The 20,705-nt window shown below is 49.9% G+C and overlaps 1 protein-coding gene across 2 annotated transcripts in view; it reads right to left on the bottom strand.

Annotated features, from left to right (window-relative positions):
* Positions 1-20,705, bottom strand: part of PRDM11 (PR/SET domain 11) — an 85,626-nt gene that overhangs the window by 18,239 nt on the left and 46,682 nt on the right. The window contains exons 5-7 of one of the 2 annotated variants that reach the window (XM_072969841.1): positions 11,213-11,280; positions 6,765-7,186; positions 1,452-3,671 (exon numbers count right to left, since the gene is read on the bottom strand). In XM_072969841.1, the coding sequence (XP_072825942.1) occupies positions 3,106-3,671; positions 6,765-7,186; positions 11,213-11,280 (1,056 nt within the window). In that variant the 3' untranslated portion in view covers positions 1,452-3,105. Of the gene's footprint in view, positions 1-1,451; positions 3,672-6,764; positions 7,187-11,212; positions 11,281-20,705 lie in introns of those variants that run through there. The other variant, XM_072969840.1, reaches the window with a different exon arrangement.

Below are 20,705 nucleotides of genomic sequence, written 5' to 3'. Positions count from 1 at the left end.
ACACTGTGTCTTATCAAGCGTACCATATTTTCTAGCTGGGTCAGGAAACGACTATCAGTTCCAACACAAGAGGAAATAACCCATGGGGCACCCATTCTGTTGGAGGGGAGAGACGAAGGCCAGGCTCAGACACTCCTGCTCAGTGGCTGTGGCTCTGATGGAAAGGAAGTTGCCCCAGTCACTGAGGGAAAAGACTGACCAAGAAGAGGCTGAGTTCTACATTCTCACATGCATTTGAGCTGGCTCTGAGCTGGGAGGGTCTTTGGGTCATGCAACCACCCATTAGGTGGTCACTCAGACTCTTAAGAGAATGCCATCCAGCCAGCTCTTGGCATGGCTGGAGGCCTCGGACTCTTAGGAGAGACGTCCCCATCTTAAGCTGAAATTGGCTACCCATTCATTTCCACTCACTGGCCCCAGTTTCACCTGCCTGTTTTGACATGCTAGCCCCCGCAATCCCCACTAGAGTCAAGAAAAAGAAACTGAAATCTGTTCCATCTGAAGTTGACAAGACTCTTCATCTCTCTGTCCCCTTTGCTTCCAACTTGGCCCCATCCCTCCCCAGGACCAGAGGGAGAGGCCAGCCAGTCACTGTTTAGTACCTTGATCTTGGTGGGAAAGACCCCAGGCCCGGTTTCACAGCATCTTTGCATCTTTGCGTGAGATCGGATTATCTTGATTTCCATGACCATGCTTTTTGGCCCAAAATGGCAGAGGATGACCTGGATTCCAAGAGACCAAGGCAGGCTGGAATCTTGCAGAAAGTGGATGGATTCCTGGTCAGGACCTGAGTATTTCCTGCCTGGAAGAACCGCTCCCTGTGACTGGAAGTAAGCCAGGGCAATGATTGGGTTGGGGCCGGGGTTGGGGGGGAGGTAGTCCCTTTCCTGATGAGGACACTCCCAAGGGGAGACAGAGGAAGCCCCTTCAATTACTTTGAGAAGCCTCAGATCTAGGTGGGCAGGGTCTTACCTGTGACAGTCAGCTACCCAGATCAGTGGGAAGGTGACCAAAAAAATTTAATGTCTTAGGGTGGCTGGTTCCTGAGGTACACTGGCAAACAGACAGCCCCTGACCCTTTGGGTATCTCCTGCCAGAAATGTTGAGTTTTTCCAGGATCCCTAACATAATTTTAGGGAACAAAAGGTAAGATTCATTGAGCAACATCTCACTTCTGACATGCAGAGAAATTAAATACAGCTGAACAATTTTAAGTGGGGATGCTCTGTCTCCCTCAGCCCATCAGTTCCTCTCCTTTTGTCTAAGGGCGAGAATGCTGCTGATACAGGGCATCTGAGAGCTTATGAGATCCGGGAAATGCCAGGGGCACTGGAGCCCCTCTTGCCAGCACACTTTTCCTTGGGCATCTAACCCCTGCTCTGGGGGCCTTGAGGTTTTCACAGGAAGCGAAGAAAGAGAATACACACCAAAGAAAGATCCTGGAGACCGGGTGTGTTCCAAGTGTGAGATCAATTTCTTTTTATTGCCATCTTAACAAAATACTTGGGAAGGCAATCTTTGATTCCAGCATCAGAAGGCAGGGCAATGCCAGGCAATAGTCAAGCCATCGGGCTGTCGGACAGGGGAGTGTTCAGTTTGGGGGAGCAGGAACCCCTGAAGAACCACAGAATGGGGAGAAGGAGCCAAGGACACAGGGACATGGCAGTCGCCCTCCATTCTCCCTACACAGGGCAAAGCTTGGGCTGGGGTTAGAAGCAGCACTCCAGGAGCGGCCACGGCAGGCACTGGGCATAGCAGTCCTCCCAGCCCCAGCTATGGCTCTCGGGGGGCAGGTGTGAAAGGGTGGGGGGGTCAGAGGATGAGAGTTTCTGCCAGGGTCAGCCTCAGGCCAGGGAGCAAAGAGGACACAGAGCTAAGCTGCACCCACATCAGAGCTAAGCCTTTATCTGCCACCCGCCACCTCCCTCCCTTACTCTAAGAACCCGGCTCCCTCCCCACACTCCAGAACCAAACCTGAAGCCTCGAGACATTTGTAGCCAATGCATATGCAGCCCAAGCAAGCAGAGGCAAGGCATGCTGGGACCTGGAACAGGACAGGAGCCCTGCTGGACTCTGGGTTCTTTTAGAAGCCAGAGGAGGGGACACCTTCTGAATCCTGAGACTCGGGTCCTGCTTCTCTCCAGCCACTGGCTGTCAGTGTTAGTGCCAGGGTGTTGCTGAGGGGATGCACTCACCTCGTAAATGCTGCTGTTGCCTCCCACTCACACCGGGGAGAGCTGGGCAGGGGCAGGCAAGGAGCAACACCCGCCCCGCTCCCCACCCCGCAAGTCCAGATCTAGCCTCTGATGGGGAGCTGGAAAAATCCACAGACCTGGCTTCCAGTCCTGGCCCCCTCAACTGACTGCTGCTTCATTTGTCATCTATGAAATGCAGATGATGATGGTAATAATGATGATACTAATACCGGACTTGGCTGCCTCTCCGGCTGTGCTGAGGACCCACTGAGATCACACATCTGCGAGTGCAGGGAGAAGCATAAAGTGCTCTTAGAACGCCAGGTAGCCACCCCCTTCCTCCAACGCCACCCCATTCTTCTCCCTGCTCCACAAAAGGCAAGCACTGCAGCTGAGCACTGCTGAGCACACGCGCACGCGCGGGCAAGCGGAGGGCCAAGGCGGGGGCACCACCCCCTGGGGCTCAGAGGGGAGGACAGACCCCTCCTGGAAGGGCCGAGCTCTGCTTGGCCAACCTCAGGCCTCACCCCCTTTGATAGCAGCAGAATCAGGGTCTGGGAGGCTGATGCAGCAGCCCTGAGGATGGAAAGCTGGATTCCGTTCAGATGCTCCCCACTCTTAAATACCCTCTTCCCTGCAAGGCCAGCTGCCATGGGGTGCAGACCAAGAGGAGGCTGACCATCCAGGCCAAGCAAGCATCAAGCAGGTAGCTCTTCCTGCATCTTGAGCACCTGCCAAAGATGAGGGAGTAGGGCTGAATACGTGCTCTGTTAGAGCCCTGGACAGCCGACCTGTACTTGGTGAGGAGGTGACCGTCCCCCCAATTCCCTGCAAGGGTCATCGATCTTGGACACAAGAGACTGGCCCCTGTCTCAATCCATCTCTCTTCCTCCAGTGCAGACTGGCTGGCTTAGAAATTGTGCTTTCTCTTCCGAGACCTGGTAGTCCGTGCGGGGGCTGGCGCTGGGGGAGCCTCCGGGGGCTCGGCTGGGGAGGCCTCGGCCGGACGGGTAGAGCCCGTGGGGGCTGCTCCATCTGGCCCCCGCTGAGATGCCTGAACCCCATCCCGGATCTCTGACAGCGTCTGGCACATCTGGCTGACGCGGCTGGTCAGCTCAGCCACGGCCTGGCCGATGACGTGCATGCTGTTTGCCATGTCCCGGTGCACGGTCACCAGCTCCTGGCAGAACTGCTGAAACACCTCAGTCTGCTGGGCGTGGGCGTGGAGGAGCTGCCAGTCAAGGCCCGTGCTGGGCGGGCTGGCGTGAGGCCGAGGGGTCCTGCAGGCGGCCTGGGCCTGGGGCGAGGGCCGGGGCAGGGCCTCGGGCTTGGGGCCCACTGTCTCAGACTGGTCGGAGGAGGAGGAGGAGCGGAGCAGGGTGGGCCTGGCCAGGCAGACCTCTTCCTCCGGCGATTGCTGCAGGGGCACCCGCAGTGGCTGCCTCGAGGGCCCGGGCATCTCCTCATCTTCATCATCTTGGAGGATAAAAAACAAAGAAGGGCAAATGATTACAACCAGGAAAAAAAGGCACCCTTGGGCTTGGATGCACCCACCAAAGTTACCTAGCATCCCCCATCCTGCTGCCCCTCAGCCTAGTTCAGCACAGCTCCCCCTCCCCCTCCCAACCACGGAGAAGCACCTACTGCCTAAATCCCTGAGCTGCTCAGGCCAGGCATCTTTGCAGAAATGGGCAAGTGTGACGAGGTCCCCCAGGTCACCTTCCTTTCACAAGAACAGCAACATTCTACCAGGACCCCAGTCCCAGTGATGGCATGTCAACCTAACTGCTCACTTCCTCTCTCTGCAGCTCAGTTTCTGCAAAGCAAAGGTTAACAACTGTTCTGTCTACCTCCTGACCACTTGCCCACCCAGCAGGGTTGTTAAGAGGATGGCACAGGAGGACAGACGGGAAGGCACTGGGCAAAGCTCAAAGAGCCACACCTGCCAAAAGGTCCTATGATGCTCTTGGCTGCTCTGAGTTTCAGCCTTCGCGAGGCCATTTCGGAGTTGCTTGGGGCCACCTTGTGGCCTTACTGAAATCTACAACTTTAAGTCACTGCCGGGAGACTAGAGAAGGGAGGCAAGGGATGGCGACGGAAAGGACAAGTCCAGAGGGTGCAGAGCAGATCTACCTGGGCCACCAGCCCTGACGTCCCCCTCAGCACCCCAAGGCGAGCTACCAGGGCAGACACATCCCTTCTACCTGGGAGCACCGGATGGCACACAGAGACCATCAGACAGACTGCTGCTCGTGGCCAGTCACAAGGAGGGGCCCAGCCCTGCACACGCGGGTCTCCGCGGCGCTCTCATGGTCAAGGTTGCGAGCTGATTCCCATGGTGGGAGTAAAAAATATACAGGCTGACCCTCCTGACAGGCACACCTCCCTGCCTGTACCTGGGAGGCTGAATTCAGGATTACCCTGGAGGAGATGATGCAGGGGGTAGGGGAAATGGAGGAGAGGGCTGGGGGTGAGGAGAAGACAGATTGATCTCGCCCTGAGCTGCGTCCTGGGGTCTCACTCGGGCCAACACAGTAAGAGAGCTTAGTGCCTTGAGCCCCCCTACTTGGTGGACACCATTCTGGAAGGGCAGGGCTGGAAGGAGCTGGGCAGGCTGAGGTTATGTGCTGCCTCCCTTCCAGGGCCTCACTCCACGGAGCCCCAGTCCAAGTGCTGTAACAGCTGGGAAAAGGAAGGCTGGCCCAGCCTGCAGTGGAGGGGTCCTGGGCCCCCTGCTCAGCCAAGATCACATTTGGTAGCCTCATTACCTTCGGTCTCTGGGAGACAGAGGGGTGAGCAGGACAGAATTTAGAGAAGAGACTCCCCTGGGTGCTGGTCCCCTTTTTCTCATAATTGGGTAGCATCTTCCTGAAACTTGGGAAAACACTGATTCACAGAGAGCTGGCAGACCCAGGTTCAAGTCCTGATTCTGAATCTAGCTCTGAGACCAGCTCTGTTTTCTGGGGCTTAGCAGCCTCACCTGGACAACAAGGAAGTCAGACTACAGGGTCTCCTCCTTCCCTCCCAGTCCTAAAAAATCTGACTTTGAATGGCCACCTGTCAGGAGCCCCAGCCAGACAGGACATTAGCAAGATCCCTGCAGCCCAGGGGCCTGGGAATGGAAGGCTGGGTCTTCGTGAGCCACCTTCCCAGGGCTAGCCTGGCTGGCTTCCTTTGAGTCCTCCAACCTTGCTGGTCCCTCAGAAGCCAGACAGCCTCCAGCTAGGATTGTGGGCTGAGGGTGGGGGGCAGGTGTGTGCAGAGGCGGAGCTGAAGGGGGTGCAGCCCCAGCACGGAAGGGCCTTGAGTGTTCCCCTTTCTAGGGAGCCCCGACAAGAACTACAGCCCCAAAGGAGCCCGTCTAGGCCAGGAGATTGCACCCCAGTGTCTGGGTCAGAGCTCGTCCTGAGACACAGAGGCGAAAAGGGAGACGAGTGCTGAGGGAGGAGAGAGGTGGAGAAGGCCACAGGGAGGGGGCCCCGTGAGCACAGAGAGAGGGATCTTAGAGAGAGCCTTAGGATGGGCAGAAAGAGGCAGCTTGGCACCGAAGAGGGGAGTGTGGAAATAACACAGAAATAAAGACACTAGGAATAGACAGACAGAGAAAGAACTAAGCTTTCGGGGCCTCGGACTTGGCTGGCTTCCTCTCACACCCCCTCCCCCTCGCCGGCTGCACGGGGCTTCCCTGGCTCCTCTCTGTTCCTGGAACGTGCCAAGCGCCTTCCTGATGCGGGGCCGCGTACATGCTGTTCTGGCCTGCGAGGCCCTCTCCTCCCCTGCGCTGCGCCCCACGCGCACCGGCCTGCTTAACTCTTACTCATCCTTCGTCTCAGTTCAACAGTCACTCCTGCAAGCCTTCCCAGCCCAGGTGGAGAGCCAGCCCACCACTCCTGCTCTCAGAAAGGGCAGCTACATAATTTGCAGGGCTGAATGCAGCATGCAAATCAGGCACCTTGTTCAAAAATTAGCATGGGGGGTAGGGTGTAGCTCAGTGGTTGAGTGCTTGCTTAGTATGCACGAGGTCCTGAGTTCAATCCTCAGTACCTCTGTTAAATAAATAAATAAATAAATAAATAAATAAACCTAAAAAAAAAACCTAGTAAATTAAAAAAAAAAAAAAAACAAGTATGAGTTTCAGGAAGGCAATGGCAGAGCAGCTAGCCCAGTTTAGGGCTCTCGTGAGCTCACGAAGTCAGCCCTGCTCTCAGAACCTCTTGTATCTGTCCTTCGTTCCTTCTTTACAAATTTCCTTGCAATGATTTAATTAAAGGTGTTTATTCTCACAAATCTAAGGGATTTCCCAAGAGCAGGGCTGAGGTAGGTTTTACACACAACTCTGCCTTCCCGTCTCCCAGCACAATTCCTGGCACAGCATTCAGGAAATACTTTAGAATGAACCAAGGGAGAACAGTAGAGAGAACAGAAGTGGGAGAAGGAGGGAAGGATGGAAAGATGGGTGGGGCAGAGAGGGACAGGAGAGAGAGACAAGGAAGGTGCAGGCGAAATCACAGTGGAGTGGGTGGGGAACAGGCAGGAGGAGGCTGGGGATGGGAGACGGACAGTACTCACAGCTGGTCGAAGGGCTGTCGGTGCCATCCAGTTCTGCCCTGGGGAAGCCGTGCCCGGAGCGGGCTGTGAGCAGCGCCGACTCGATGGCCCTCTCATGGGCAGTGAGCATGATGGTGGGGGCCCGGCCCCCAGTCCCTAGGCCAGACAGGGACTGCTGCATGAAGGCCAGCTTGTCCTTGGTCCTCCGTTTCATGTCATCCCATCTGTGCTTAATGTCCTTGACGGAGCGGGGGACCTGGCTGACGGAGGTGATTTTCCGAGCTATGCCTTCCCAAATCTTGTCCCTGTCGGCATGGGACAGTCGCATGGTCTCCCTCCCAAAGAGAACCGCTTCGTGGTGGGTCACCTCCGTGACCAGAATGTCCAGCTCCTCCTTGGAGAACTTGGGCTTCCTCTTACGCTCGGCCAGGGGCGCCACGTTCCTTGGGTTGAATATCCCACAAAGCACAATTGGGTAAATGACCGTCAACGCGGTGGGCCTCCTCCTTCCTAATTGCCGGCCCCCAGCTGGGGAGCCAGGAGGCACCTGGGCGCCCTCGTCCGCTCACCATCACCACACCCTCCTCCTACTGACAGGTCCCTTCCACTACTCCTTGGAGGGCGGGAGGAGACGCGGCGTACGCGGTGGGAGCGCTGGACGGAGCCGGACGCCTTCGGTTTCAGGCCCTGCCTCGCCTCTGCCCCACTCTCCCCATCCGGAACCACAACCACACCAACCTCGGGGGCTGTTACTAAGGAGGGAAAAGCACAGCAATGTAAAAGCTTAAAGCCCTAAACAGGAAAAAAGGACCCTTACTGGGGTTAGGATGAGGCCACTGCCTCTATAAAGGGATATTTACATAGGGCCAGAGAGCCCAGCAGCCTGGAGGGAGACTCTTTAAACAAAGAGACTATTTAGAGTGGGCTTCCGTGGTGCGTGGCCTCGCTGGTGCCACCCGTGACTAGGGCGTGGTCACAGAAAGCTTGTTCTGTCCCGTGGCTCTCTTCCCCTTGCCAGCCTCCCAAGTCCCTACCTCTGGGTGTGTGTCCTCCGACTGGAGCCCTGGCGGGTAGCAGCTCCTTTGGGGGTGGGCTGCTGTGGCTTTTTGGCAGCTCATGAGTAGAAGAATGTGAGGGGCCCATGAGCACCCATCGGGAGACAAGTTCCACTTTGATGGAGACCAGGAATGACCTTGGCTTCCATCTGCTCCGAGCAGCCAGGGCCCTGGGCACGGGCCCAGCACAGCCCTTACCCCTCTGACAGGGAGCCTGCTCTGGCTCCGCAGCTCAGCGTCTCCACACTGTGGTTCTGTCCACCCTTTAACTCACGCCAAAGGTCCCAAAGATTCCCACAAGAGAGAAACCTGGGGTATGGAGGGAAAACTAGAGCCCGAGTCCCTCCTCTGGCTGCTGCTGAAACCACAGCAAGAGGCCGGAGCACAAAGATCCTTCAGCCCTCACCTTCCCACCCCACCCACCCAGAACACCGCAGCCCAGGAGGCAGGAGAAGGCCTCGGCTCTATTATCTGGCCAAGTCAGCGGCAGGGGCCTGGGTCTTGCACTCAGACACGCCTGGGATTAGAGGCTGAATTTCCTGTGCAAACCCTGTTTCCACCTCTATAAACGAGAATGATGATTCAAGTGCCACCTCCCAGGGTTGCCAGGAGTTCATGCCGGACTTAATCTGGCCACTATTGGCACTGGGTGCTGGAAAATTCTTTGTTGGTGAGGGAGGAGGCATCGTGGACAATGTAGGATTTTTATCAGCATCCCGGCTTCTGCTTGATAGACACCAGTAGCATCCACTCGCAGAGTTGTGACAACCAAAAATTTCCCAAGGTGCTGCCAAATGCCTCCAGGGGACAAAAGAGCCCCTGGTTGTGGGCCACCAAGGTCATGAACACAGAGCACCTAGCATCGCACTGCCATCAAGTCAGCACTCATCAGGTGGGTGCCCAAATTCTATTCCCAGCCAGCCACTTATGTTTTAAAGAAACTGACCAACTCCATTCAATCATCAGCAAGACCGGTAACAGTGCAAGTGAAAGTGTCTGCAAATTAGAAGGAGCTGTACAAATGGAAGCTGTACATTACAGGGGAAGGAGGGTTCCCAGGATGAAATGGCTTTCCCCTCGCTCCAACTACCACCAGAGGGGCATCTCCCTGGCAACGAACCACCCCCATCCTCTTCCTGGATTCTCTAATAAGATGCGAGTCCACCAGCTGTGACTATCCGGGGGCCGTCTTGGATGAGAACGGGGCTGGGAGCAGGAATAGGATAGATCCCAGGCCAGCAAGGCAGAGGTAGCAGAACCCACCCCATACGAGGCCCAGGAAGCCATGTTCTGCCTGGTTCCTTGTGCACGAACAGAAAGAACACTGGCCCAGATGTCCAGTGATGGTTTCCAGTCCTCATTCTGCCACTGACCGTATGATCTTGAATAAGACATTGCCCCGCTCTGGGCCTCGATTTACCACTGTAGCATGAAGATCAGTACAGAGCCGTGGTTCTCAACACCAGAGGCGCATAGAATCACTATGGAAAGCTTCAGAAATTACCAAAGCCCTGGGCTCAGTCCCAGCCCGATTAAGTCAGAATCGCTGGGGAACCAGATGATTACTCAGTTAGTACAGATGATGAATCCCCTTCTTTGGGGTTGTGGTAAAGCCTTGTCTGCAGGCTGAAAGGCTGGAGATGGGTAGAAGAGTGGGACAGATCAGCTCTACTGGCCAAAGCCTCTGGAGCCTTGAAAGCGACAGCGCAGAAAGGAATGACCCCGACTGCACTCAAACACACCCTCCTTTGCCTAAAGCCAGCCCAGAGCCACAGGCTGAGGCCTGGGCCACGCAGCCCATCTGACCGCCTGCTGGACACCTGGTGCCCGCTTCTTGCATCTGAGCCTTTGCTCACAATGCCCTCAGATGAAATCCTGGCCCCTTTGAAGGCCCAGCTCAAAGGCCTCTGCCTGCTTCATCTGGGCCCTCGCAGCACACTGTCTATGCCTCCATCAGACAGCTGTATTAGAAAAAGCAATTTCCATGGCGGAAGGTGTGAGTCCTGGGAAAGCCAGGAGGAGAGGGCTGAGCCCATCCATCTAGGGCACCCATTACAGGCTCCGACTTGCCACAGACACTCAGTAATGGGTGGTGAATTGCTTATGCTAAACTGACCTGCACCCAGAGATGGGGGAGAAGACGACGGCAGTTAGAAGTGTCCATCCGCCTTCTTAGAGCCACTTTCAGGTATGGCTGACCTGATGATGTGAAAGGGGGCTGGGAGAGTGGGTGCCTGCTCCTGCACCACAGGCTGGGGCCTGCCTGTCCCTCGGTACCTCCGCTTCTGAATCTAAGTAGCAATGAGAATAGCCTCCCCGACAAATAAGAGGATGAATCCTTAAGTGCTCTGGAGAGTGCAAGCTGCAGCCCGCCCATCAGCAGGCCTCAATCAGGTGGAAGCACACGTGGGCAGGGGCCCCAGCGACGGGGTCAGGAGGGCTCCCCACGGCCCCCCTACCTCAAACCAATTTCTCCTTATTTGCTTGAAAATTCTTAGGATTTAAATCCAGCAAACTCCCTCTTAGGAAGTCCCTAACTGCCCTCCCTCCAAGCACAATCTCTCCTCCACCCCCCAGCCCCAGCCCCAGCCCCAAAGGGCACAGAACCATACAAACACCGACAGAGGGACCGATCCATGGTGCAGTTGTGCCCCCTGGTCCAGCCATCCGAGGCCTCCCTTCCCTCCCAATCCAGATTCCAATCCACGTCCCGGGTCCTGAGTCCCAGAGCGAGTCCACCAAGGAGGCATGAAAGCAAGCCCGACCTCCCACACTGCCCATGGTACCCTGGCACGGGCCAGCAGCGGAGACCCAAAAGGAGAGCCCTTGGTCCTGGGCTCAGCTCAACTGCCTGTGGGCGACGCTGGGCTCTCTGGCGTGCCTTGAAGGATCAATCTCTGGCACAAACTCTTGCCCCAAACACTGGACCAGGGTAAAACCACTAAGTGATCAAAAACTGAGCTGAAGACTGTGCTGGAAGTGTCCTCTTCCATGGAGGACAGAGGCCTTTTAAACAACGGCTAGGGGCTGCACTGTGATGATTCCTGCACCACTCCAGCCAGAGTCTGCCCGTGAGACATGTCACAGTCCTGGGGCGGGGACACCCCCCACCTCCACGAGGGAACGCTGCCAGGAACCTGGGGCCTGTGGCCTCCAGACACACTGACAACTGTGTCCCTGTAACGGAACTGACCGGTCTGGCCACTGGCCTCCTCTAGCGCCTCCTGATGGAAGCCTGGAGGAGCTAGAGGGTCAGTTCCCCAGAACGAGACACATCTGAAACCCCGCAAAGAGCAGTCCAAGGCCTTCAGGGGCCTCCACCACTGGAGACTCTACAGCCCCAACACGCTCCCTCAGCCTCCTTTCCAGAGTTTGGGCAAGGCTCCCGGGAAATCAGCATAGAGCAGGACTCACCTCATCCAGTTGGCTTTAGTCTCGTCTGAGCCATCTATGGACTTGTAGCGGTTGTTCTTGTCCACAATCTGGAAGACAGAGAGAGAGTCTAGATGGGCTATCCTAGAGGGGGATCTGCTGCCCCTGGGCTCCTCCCTAGACTGGGGCCCAGGGCTACCACACAGAACCTTCCATGTGCCCTCCTGCTGTGACACTCCCACTGCTGCAGGACTGACACCCATGCTGTGGCAGGAGTCCCATCCCCCTTCTCTGTCTTGATGGAACACCCAGCAACATGGCCCACAAGCAGCATCTCCAACAGCATCATGTTGCAGAAACAGCAGTGAAATCCAGCCCTTCCTCTCGCTCTCTCTGGTTTCTGTGGGAGATGGAAGCTGGCACTGGGTGAACTGGGCATATGCGACTACAGAGGGCTCCTCCTCTCCCCAGTTCCTAAATGATCACGAGCCTCAGGGCCTGGGCTGGGCCCCTTCATCTTCTGTAAAACTGTCTTTATTTCATCATCACTCTTGAATCAGAGTTCAGCTGGATATGGAATTCTACACAAATGAAGTTTATTTTTTCCTAGCACTTTGAAGACTGTCTAAAAGGCTGCCATAAGCTCTTAAACAACCTACTGTTACTCCGTTCTTTCATGGATATTCTGTTTATAATAAATTTTAAGACTTCCCCTTTATTCTTAATTTTCTGCAGTTTCACTGTGTGGTTTTGAAGTGGAGACTTACTTTCCAAAATTCTCCGCATTACTAGATGAGCACATTACTTGATGAAGACTTACATCTCTTTTTCAATTCTGGAAAATTCTAAGCTGTTATGCTTTTGAGTGCAGCTTCTCAGTTATTTTCTCCAGTCTCTTCTTGCAGAATTCCTATTAAACATATATGGGAGTAGCCCAATCTATTCTCCATATCTTTTAACTACTCCTTCATATTTTTCCCTCATCTTTCTAGGTGATGCTCTCAGAAAATTTCTCAGAATTCTCTTCCAATTCACTAATTCTCTCTTTGACTGTGTCCAGTTCAGAGTATATCCATTTATTGAGGTTCTTCCTTTCTCTGTCTCCTTCCTTTTTTTAATGACTACTCTTCATGCAATGAATATTTTTCATTCCCAGAATTTTCAGTTGGTTCTTTTTCATACCCATCTTTTCTTATTCTGCCTCTTTTTATTTCATAATGTTGTGTTCCTTCTTTTTCCGTTTAACAGCTTTACTGAAGTATAATTGACCAATAATATACCATTTGATAAGTTTTGACAAATGTATACACTCATTACCACAATCAAGATAACAAACATAGCCATCACTCCCAAGGGCTTCTTTACACCCCCTGTAACCCCTCCCTCCTGCCTCTCTTCATGTCTCCCATCCCCAGTCCATAGGCAACCAGTGAGCTACTTTCTGTCACTTAAATTACTTTGCATTTTCCAGAATTTTATATAAATGGGATCAAATGGAAGGTATATCTCCCTTCTTTCACTCAGCACATTATTTTGAGATTTGTTCCTATGAACGTGTGTATCAGAGTTCATTTCTTTGTGTTGGTGAGCAGTATTCCATTGTTTGCATGCACTACTGTTTATTTCTTAATCTACTTATTGATAGACATTTGGGTTATGTCTAGTTTTTGGGTATTGCAAGTAAAGCTGCTAAATGACATCAGTAACAAATCTTTGTATAGACACATGTGCTTTCATTGCTCGTGGGCAAATACCTAGTAGTGGAATTGTTGGGACACGTGGTAAGAATATGCCTAATTTTTAAGAAACTGCTAAACTGTTTTCCAAAGTGATTGCACCATTTTACATTCCCACCAGCAGTGTGTGGAATTTCCAGTTGGTCCACATCCTTGCCAATACTTGGTAAGAACAGGCTTTTTCATTTTAGCCATTTGATAGGTATGAAGCAGTATCACACAGTGGTTTTAATTTGCATTTCTCTGATGACTAATGATATCGAGTATCATTTTATGCACCCATTTGTCAGCTGCCTATCTTCTTTGATGAAATGTCTATTCAAATCTTTAGCTATTTTTTTTTAAGTTGTGTGGGTTTTTTCTTATTGCTGAGTATGTTGAGTTTTTAAAAATATATTTTGGATACAAGTCTTTTATCAGACATACGACTTATAAATATTTACTCCTAGTCTGTGGTTTGTTTACTTACTCTCTTAATGGTGTCTAAGAGGGGAGGTTTTAAATTCAAACAAAAACCCACTATCTTATTTTCCTTAATGGATGTTATCCTTACTTTATTTCTTTGAAGATCCTAAAGCTGTGAGTGTTATATATTATCCCTTACATCCACTGTAACAGAATCCCTGGATTATAACTGAGTACTTGGCTACCTGTAATAACAGAATACATTTCTTGGCTTCTCTTCTGGCTAAGTTCTGGCCAAAAGAAGGTAGGTGGAAGTGTCAGTTGTCATCTTCCTGAAAACTTCTTTAATAGACAGCTGACATATGCCTTTTTACCATCCTGCTGCCTGAAATGTAGATGAGATGGCTGGAGCTCTAGCTATCAGTTTGAACTATGAGGCCATGATCCAAGCATTGAGCCAGTGATTAGCTGGATCAAGCTTGGCCTCTGAGGACTTGCTGAGGCAGAGCCACCTCACTAGGTTCAGATATATTCACAGAGGAAACTTTAACTCCTGTTTCACTTGAGCCACTGTTATTTTGAATCTCAGTTACTCACAGTCAAACCTACTCCTCATACAGACTCTAAACAGTTATTTTAAATTCATTTTCAGAATACTATTTTTATCTTAATTAGCATGAATTCATTTGTCATTGTTTTTGAAGGCTGTCTTTTTAACACTACATTTCTTCACTAGTTTTGGAGATTTGGTCCAGAGGCTCATCTTAAGTAGAAGTCTTCCTGCCTATCTCTTGGTTTTCTCATTTTAAGCAGTGAACCTGGCTTCACACTCCACCTCACATGGGGCACTTCTGTTTCATATTGCCCTACAGGAGCTGAAACTCATGGCCATCTCTGCCTGCTCTAGACTGGAGCACTGTGGGCCTTTGTTTTCAGTTCTGTGATCACTTTATATTTCTCCCTCCCCCCCTCTCTCTCTCTTCCTTCTCTTTTTTGGCTGTGGCTCAAAGCATGAGCTCTCGATCCACCTGGATTGGAAGCCCCTTTGCCTCCTCCACATACAACTTCTTTACCTTTAACTCTTTCTCTGGATATTCACATCTATTCCCACTCTCTCAGTTTGTTCATTCACAAATTTTTATCTCAAGCCTTAGGCATGAATATCTAATTTCCCATGTGAAACCCATCCCCACCCCCTGGATGTCTCACTGGTGTCTCAAACTTACCTCAGGTTCAATCCCCTCACGTCTGTTCCTCTTATTTTCCCCATTACACTCTTTGAAACCACCATCCACTGAGGTTCCAAAAAGAAAGTCATCCCTACCAAAACCCAGTAGTTGCACACTTCAAATGAATGAACCGTACACTATGTGAATTACAGCTCCCTAAACCTATTTTTAAAAAAAAAGGAAAAGAAAAGAAAGCCATCCTTCATTTCTCCCTCTCTCCATGCCCCCATGTCTAATCCCTCAGCAAGTTCTCCAAACCACATTTTGAAACTGCCCCTCTCCGCTCCTTCCTGCTTCCATTCTGATCTGAGCCGTGACCAGCTCTCCTTCGGACACCTACGAGAGAGTCCAACTAACCTCCATGATGCCCTTCACTCAGCTCCCCGCTGATTCTCCTCAAAGCTGCCAGAAGAATCATTTATTAATGTAAATTAGATCATGTTACTCACCAGCTCAAGAAGGCATCCACCTCACTTACAATAAAATTCATACTTAGAGTCACCGCCTTCAAGGCTTATGTGACCCGGTCCCAGCCACCCTCCCAACTTCTCTGGGGCCTCTCTCTCCACCTTCCCTTTCCTGCAGCCACGATGCTGAGAGTCAGACTTCACCCTGCCTACCACCTTTTTTCCCCACTCTAAAGAAAATAATAATCATGAACTATTTCAAGCATTTGGAAATTATTATAGACAGTAATACAGCTGACAATCCTGTACCTGGCGAGAGTCAACAAAGATGACCACCAGCTGTGTCTGTCCCAGACTCCTCTCTCCTCCGGAGTAACATCTAGTTACTCCGCTTCAGGAAAGTACCTAGATGTCGCTGAAGACCATCTCTGCCTCCAGCTCATTCTCTCTCCCTCTGCCCCTTTCCTCCAACGTAACCACCATTCTGAAGCTGGTAGGAACCTTCCTGTTCTTACTATTCAAGGGTTTTTTTTCTAAAGACAACATACAGAATTATTTTGCATGTTTGTAAAGTTTACAGAAATGGCACCAAGGGAACAGATCCTTTTGCAACTTTTTCCCACTAAGTTTTACGTGGCTGGTCCCTTCTTATCTTTTGGGTCTCGGTTTCTGTGACCTCCCCAGAAGAAGTTTCTCCTGACCTGAACAGCAAACAGGTTCTTCCCTTCCACGCCCTGACCTCCACACACCTGTCCCCTCTCAGCATTATCTCTAGGACACCGTCGTGTTGCTTCCTTTTAGAGACCTGATCACAGGGCACACTGCTGTTGGTGATAGTGTTTTCTTCTTGTCAATGTGGTGAACGACTGCCTCCCTCATTGGACCATAAGCTAGTGAAGGCCAAGCCCATGGCTACCTGCTCATGGTGGTGGCCTGGTCCCGGTTCCTAACATAGAGCGTGGTACATGGTAGAACACTGGTGGAACCAATGAATTATTGGATGAAGAGCCTTTTAAATAAAAAGTAAGCTAAGGAAAAAAATTTATATAGTGTTACACTTGAGTAAAAAGGAAATGAATGATGTGCTGGGCTGGCTGTACTAACAAGAGCTGACTGTGAAATTTTCCAGAATTTCATGAACCAGTTGTTAAACACAGCCATAAATTAAAAATTACATTATTAAAAATTATAAACTTACAATGCAATAAGTTATATCTTTTAAAAAAGCAATAAATACCCAACACTTACCACTTCCTAATTATTTTACTAGATTTTACTATATTGATGTTCTTGCGGGCTTTGGCGTCTACTGTACCTGTACGGTAGAAGTACTTTAGAATAATTGTCATGGCATATCTCTTCCCAAATGGTCACTTAGTGCCTTCATGTTGGCAGCTTGAAGCCAGCCATGGTGGGAGCGTTTGTACAAAGAAAACTGGCACATATGTTCCCCTCCTCCACAACCATCACCAGCAGGTTGTTAAATACTTGCCAGCACAGCACTGTGTGTGTGTTTCTCTGTTCATGGGAAGTCTGGGAGATGCATTTCAAACTCTCAACTCTGGTTACCTCTAGCGGGGAGGAAAGAGGGAAGGAGGAGAAAGCCTTGGTTTTGTCTACTTATGAGACTACATGGCCTCTGTGGTTAAAAACTCTCAGACAAACCAAAAGAGAAAATGTGCAGTTCAGGCTCCTCCTTTTCTGGCAGTCTCCCAAGGTGGTGCCCCCGTCTTCAGTCTTCAGGGACCTTCCCTTGGAATCTCAGGGAAACCTGTACTTTGTCATAATGCTAATCACCCTTCATTATCATTTTCTCAATGCTCCGCTCTCTCCTGGGGGAAGACAGAAGCATGTGTAGGTCCCGCAGCCAGTAGCAAGAGCACCTAGTGGGCAGTAAGAGCCATGGAGCCAGAGGAATCAGCCAGAACCTCAGCTTCACCACTGCCAAGCTGAGTGACCTGGGGCACGTGACTTCATGAGCCAGTTGTTAAACACAGCCATTATTAAAACTGGCCAGGCTTCAGTTTCCTCACCTATAAAATGGGGGTAAAAGCCAACCTTGCAGCACTGCCGTATGTCTGATATAGAAGGCACTCCATAAACGGTCACTATTAACACTGTGATCATGGTTGTGATGATTAACGAAGGGACCAAATGTTAGTTACGACTAATTCCGGGTGGTGGGAGGTCTGCGGGTCAACACTTAGTCGTCATCAGACTTTTTGCAGCTTCAGCTAGGTCGAGAAGCCCGGGGGGAGCTGTGAGGGGCACAGGAGCTGCCTTGGACCTCTGTTACTGGGTTTGGATCCACAGGTTTGCTGAGGGATGTTTCTTGGCTTATCTTTCCCATCAATTAGAATTTTCTCCAATCAGCATTTATTCATTCAACAAATATTGCAGAGGAAGCAGCTATGGTGTCAGGCTCTAGGGAGAAAATGATGATCCTGTAAGACAATGTCTTTGCTCTCACAAACTCATAGTCCAAAAGATACAGAAGGGAGGCCACCATGATATCCCATGGTCAGTACCGGGGTGGGGAAGTCTACGGAATATGGGAGCTCAGCGCTGGTGCCCTGTACCTGGAGGTCAATCAAGGACTCTCTTGGGCAGTGTGGAATCTAAGCTGACGTCTTGGAGCAGAAGAGGGCAAGGAGGTTCTAGGTGGAGGAAGCAGGCGCGGGGGATCACAGAGGGTGTTTAGAGCACATCACACGTTACTGATAAGCCCCGGCCAGTGGAGTAGAGAGCAGGCTGTTGGCTTCATGTCCTAGAACTGAGATGATCCAGGAATGGCCAGCCAGGGCCAGATGCTCAGGACCAAGCCCCAGAAGACTGGTTTCCCAGCATCCTCCTTCATCTTATTCCTCAAGATCTACTCCTTGGCCCCTCTGAACCCAGCACTTCTTAGACCAGTGAGATGTGAGAAGGACTTGGATAACCTGGACCTGACAGAGAAGGACGACCACCGTCGTAAGATGGTCCTTTAGCCTGGCAGAGGAGGGGTCAAAGAAAGCAGAGCCATTATCAGATATGGGAAGGATCACCACATTGGGGAGGGCAGGCAAAACCAGGACCACTTAGAGGGACATAGGCCTGAACTCAGCATGAGTACTATGCAAGTAGAACATAAGATACATGTTTCAACATGCTGAGAAGTCCTGCAGTGGAACAAGCAGCCTTGCAAGGTAGTGAGTTTCTTGTTACTAGGAGTATTTAAGCAGGAGGAGCTGGATGATCTGCTATCAAGGAAACTAAAGAGAGGAGTTCTCCAGTGAGTAGAAATCCGTCCTAAATGACCTATGAAATTCTGTCTAAAACTAAGATTGTGTGATTCCATGTGGACAGATCCTAAGAAAACAATATAAAACACATGCATTTTGGCTCCCTGGGTCAAGCAAGGGTCCAAGTAAACAAGAATGCTATTTCTGACCATGGTAATAATTAACAAAGACATCAATTTCAAAACATTAGCAGCTGCCCCTCATGGAGCCATTTCACTGAGCCAAGTACTCTAATACACTGTCTAAAGAATTCTCACAACTCTACGAAGTAGCTACAATTATTATCCCCACGTTACAGATTAGGAAACTGAGATTCAGAGCCAGTAGACAGCCTGCCTGAGGCCACAAAGAAGATGCGTGGGGTATCTGGAGTTCAGACTCTGCAGGTACAGCTCCTGCTCTTAAGCACTCTGCAGAGTGATGGATGGATGAATGAATGCGAAGCCCAGGTTCCCCAAATGACTTCATCAGAATCAAGCGGGAACATCCTGGGGCCCTCTCTGAACTTCCAGCTTTGCTACTGGTTTGACCAAATTTGCTGCAAAAAGATCAGCATTTTAACAGGGAGGAACACCTTGTTTTGCGGAAGAATGTCTGCCACAGTCAAGGACTCACTGTTGGGCTCCTCTAAATGGTGCCATAACTGGATGCTGCTGAGACCAGAGTTTTAAAAACCTGATTTGTTTGCAACTTTCCAGGAACCCATCGAATCCAAAAAGCATTCTGATTTTCAGCTCTGCAACTCCTCTTAGAGCAAAGTGGTTACCAAAACGATTGGTGAAGCCATCTGCAGTTGACAAAGCTCTTTCACACATCTCAGATGCTCCTCTCAGAAGCCCAGGAGGCAGACAGCATCACCTCTGTTCACTAGACAGTTCCCAGACCAGCAAATTGAAACACAGAGAGATAAATAGGCCTGCCTGAACTCGAACTTGAACTCTGGCCTCTACTATGCCCAGACACATGGAATGAAGAACACTGAAAATGGAATGGGGACTCTGAGATTATTCAGGCCCTGGGCTCATAACCTGGTGTCTATATCTCGACTTCAGCCAAGAGAAGAAGGAGGGTCCCTTAAAAATGTGCACAACATTTTAGGAATATTGGTATATGAGTATAACTTCCTAGGTGACTCAAGAAGGATCAGAAACCATGATCCAACCCTTCTCCATACCTTCCCCACCACCATTTAACTGACAGTGGAATTAGTACAGTTGGCCCTATAATTTGCAAGTTCAGCATCCACAGATTCAACCAACCAAGGATCAAAAATATTTTTTAAAATTTTTCCAGAAGTTTCAAACAGCAAATTAAAATTTGCCACACTGCATACATCCAGAGGAAACTCTAATTCTAAAAGATACATGCACCCCAATGTTCATAGCAGCACTATTTACAATAGCCAAGACATGGAAACAACCTAAATTTCCATCAACAGATGACTGGATAAAGAAGTTGTGGTGTATATACACAATGGAATACACACACACACACACACACACACACACACACACACACATATAATGAAATACTACTCAGCCATAAAAAAGAATAAAATAATGCCATTTACTGCAACATGGATGGACTTGGAGATCATCATACTAAGTGAAGTAAACTAGAAAGAGAAAGAAAAATACCATATGACATTGCTTATATGTGGAATCTAAAAAAAAAAGACACAAATGAACTAATTTACAAAATAGAAACAGACTCAAAAACATAGAAAACAAACATGGTTACCAGTGAGGGAAGAGGATAGGAAGGGATAAATTAGGAGCTGGAGATTTGCAGACACTAACTACTATATATAAATTAGTTAAACAACAAGTTTATACTGTAGCGCACAGGGAACTATATTCAATACCTTGTAGTAACCTACAATGAAAAAGAATATGAAGAGGAATATATGTATCTATATGTATGACTGAAACATTATGCTGTACACCAGAAATTGACACAACATTGCAAACCAACTATACTTCAATAAAAAAAAAAAAAAGACATACTGGAAGGATTAAATAAATAAATAAATAAATGACTTGGAAGTTCTGCTACTAAAAAAAAAAAAAAAAAGCCTGTCACATCGGCAACTATTTATACAGCATTTACATTATATTTACACACCATTTACATCGTATTGGGTATTATAAGTATCTAGAGATGATTTAAAGTATACAGGAGGATGTTGTGTAGGTTATATGCAAAGACTGCACCATTTACATAAGGGACTTGAGCATCCATGGATTTTGGCACCCATGGAGGTCCTGGAACCAATGCCCTGCCAATTCCAAAGGACAACTGTACGTACTTTCTTTTATTATTCTATTTCTCAAATTTCAAAAAGGCCCTGGAGACCCGGTAAATGAGGCATGTTGACATACAATCCCAAATTCCACATTCAGGTTTTACATCCTGTAATTTCACTCATCACCCGTAGCCAGTCCTGAAACACGTGTGAATCTAACTTGAGACGATAA

This window comes from Vicugna pacos, chromosome 10 (genome assembly GCF_048564905.1).
Source record: "Vicugna pacos chromosome 10, VicPac4, whole genome shotgun sequence".
Lineage (NCBI taxonomy): Eukaryota > Metazoa > Chordata > Mammalia > Artiodactyla > Camelidae > Vicugna > Vicugna pacos.
Note: the sequence above shows the minus strand (reverse complement) of the source record. Positions and strands in the feature narration are given on the sequence as shown.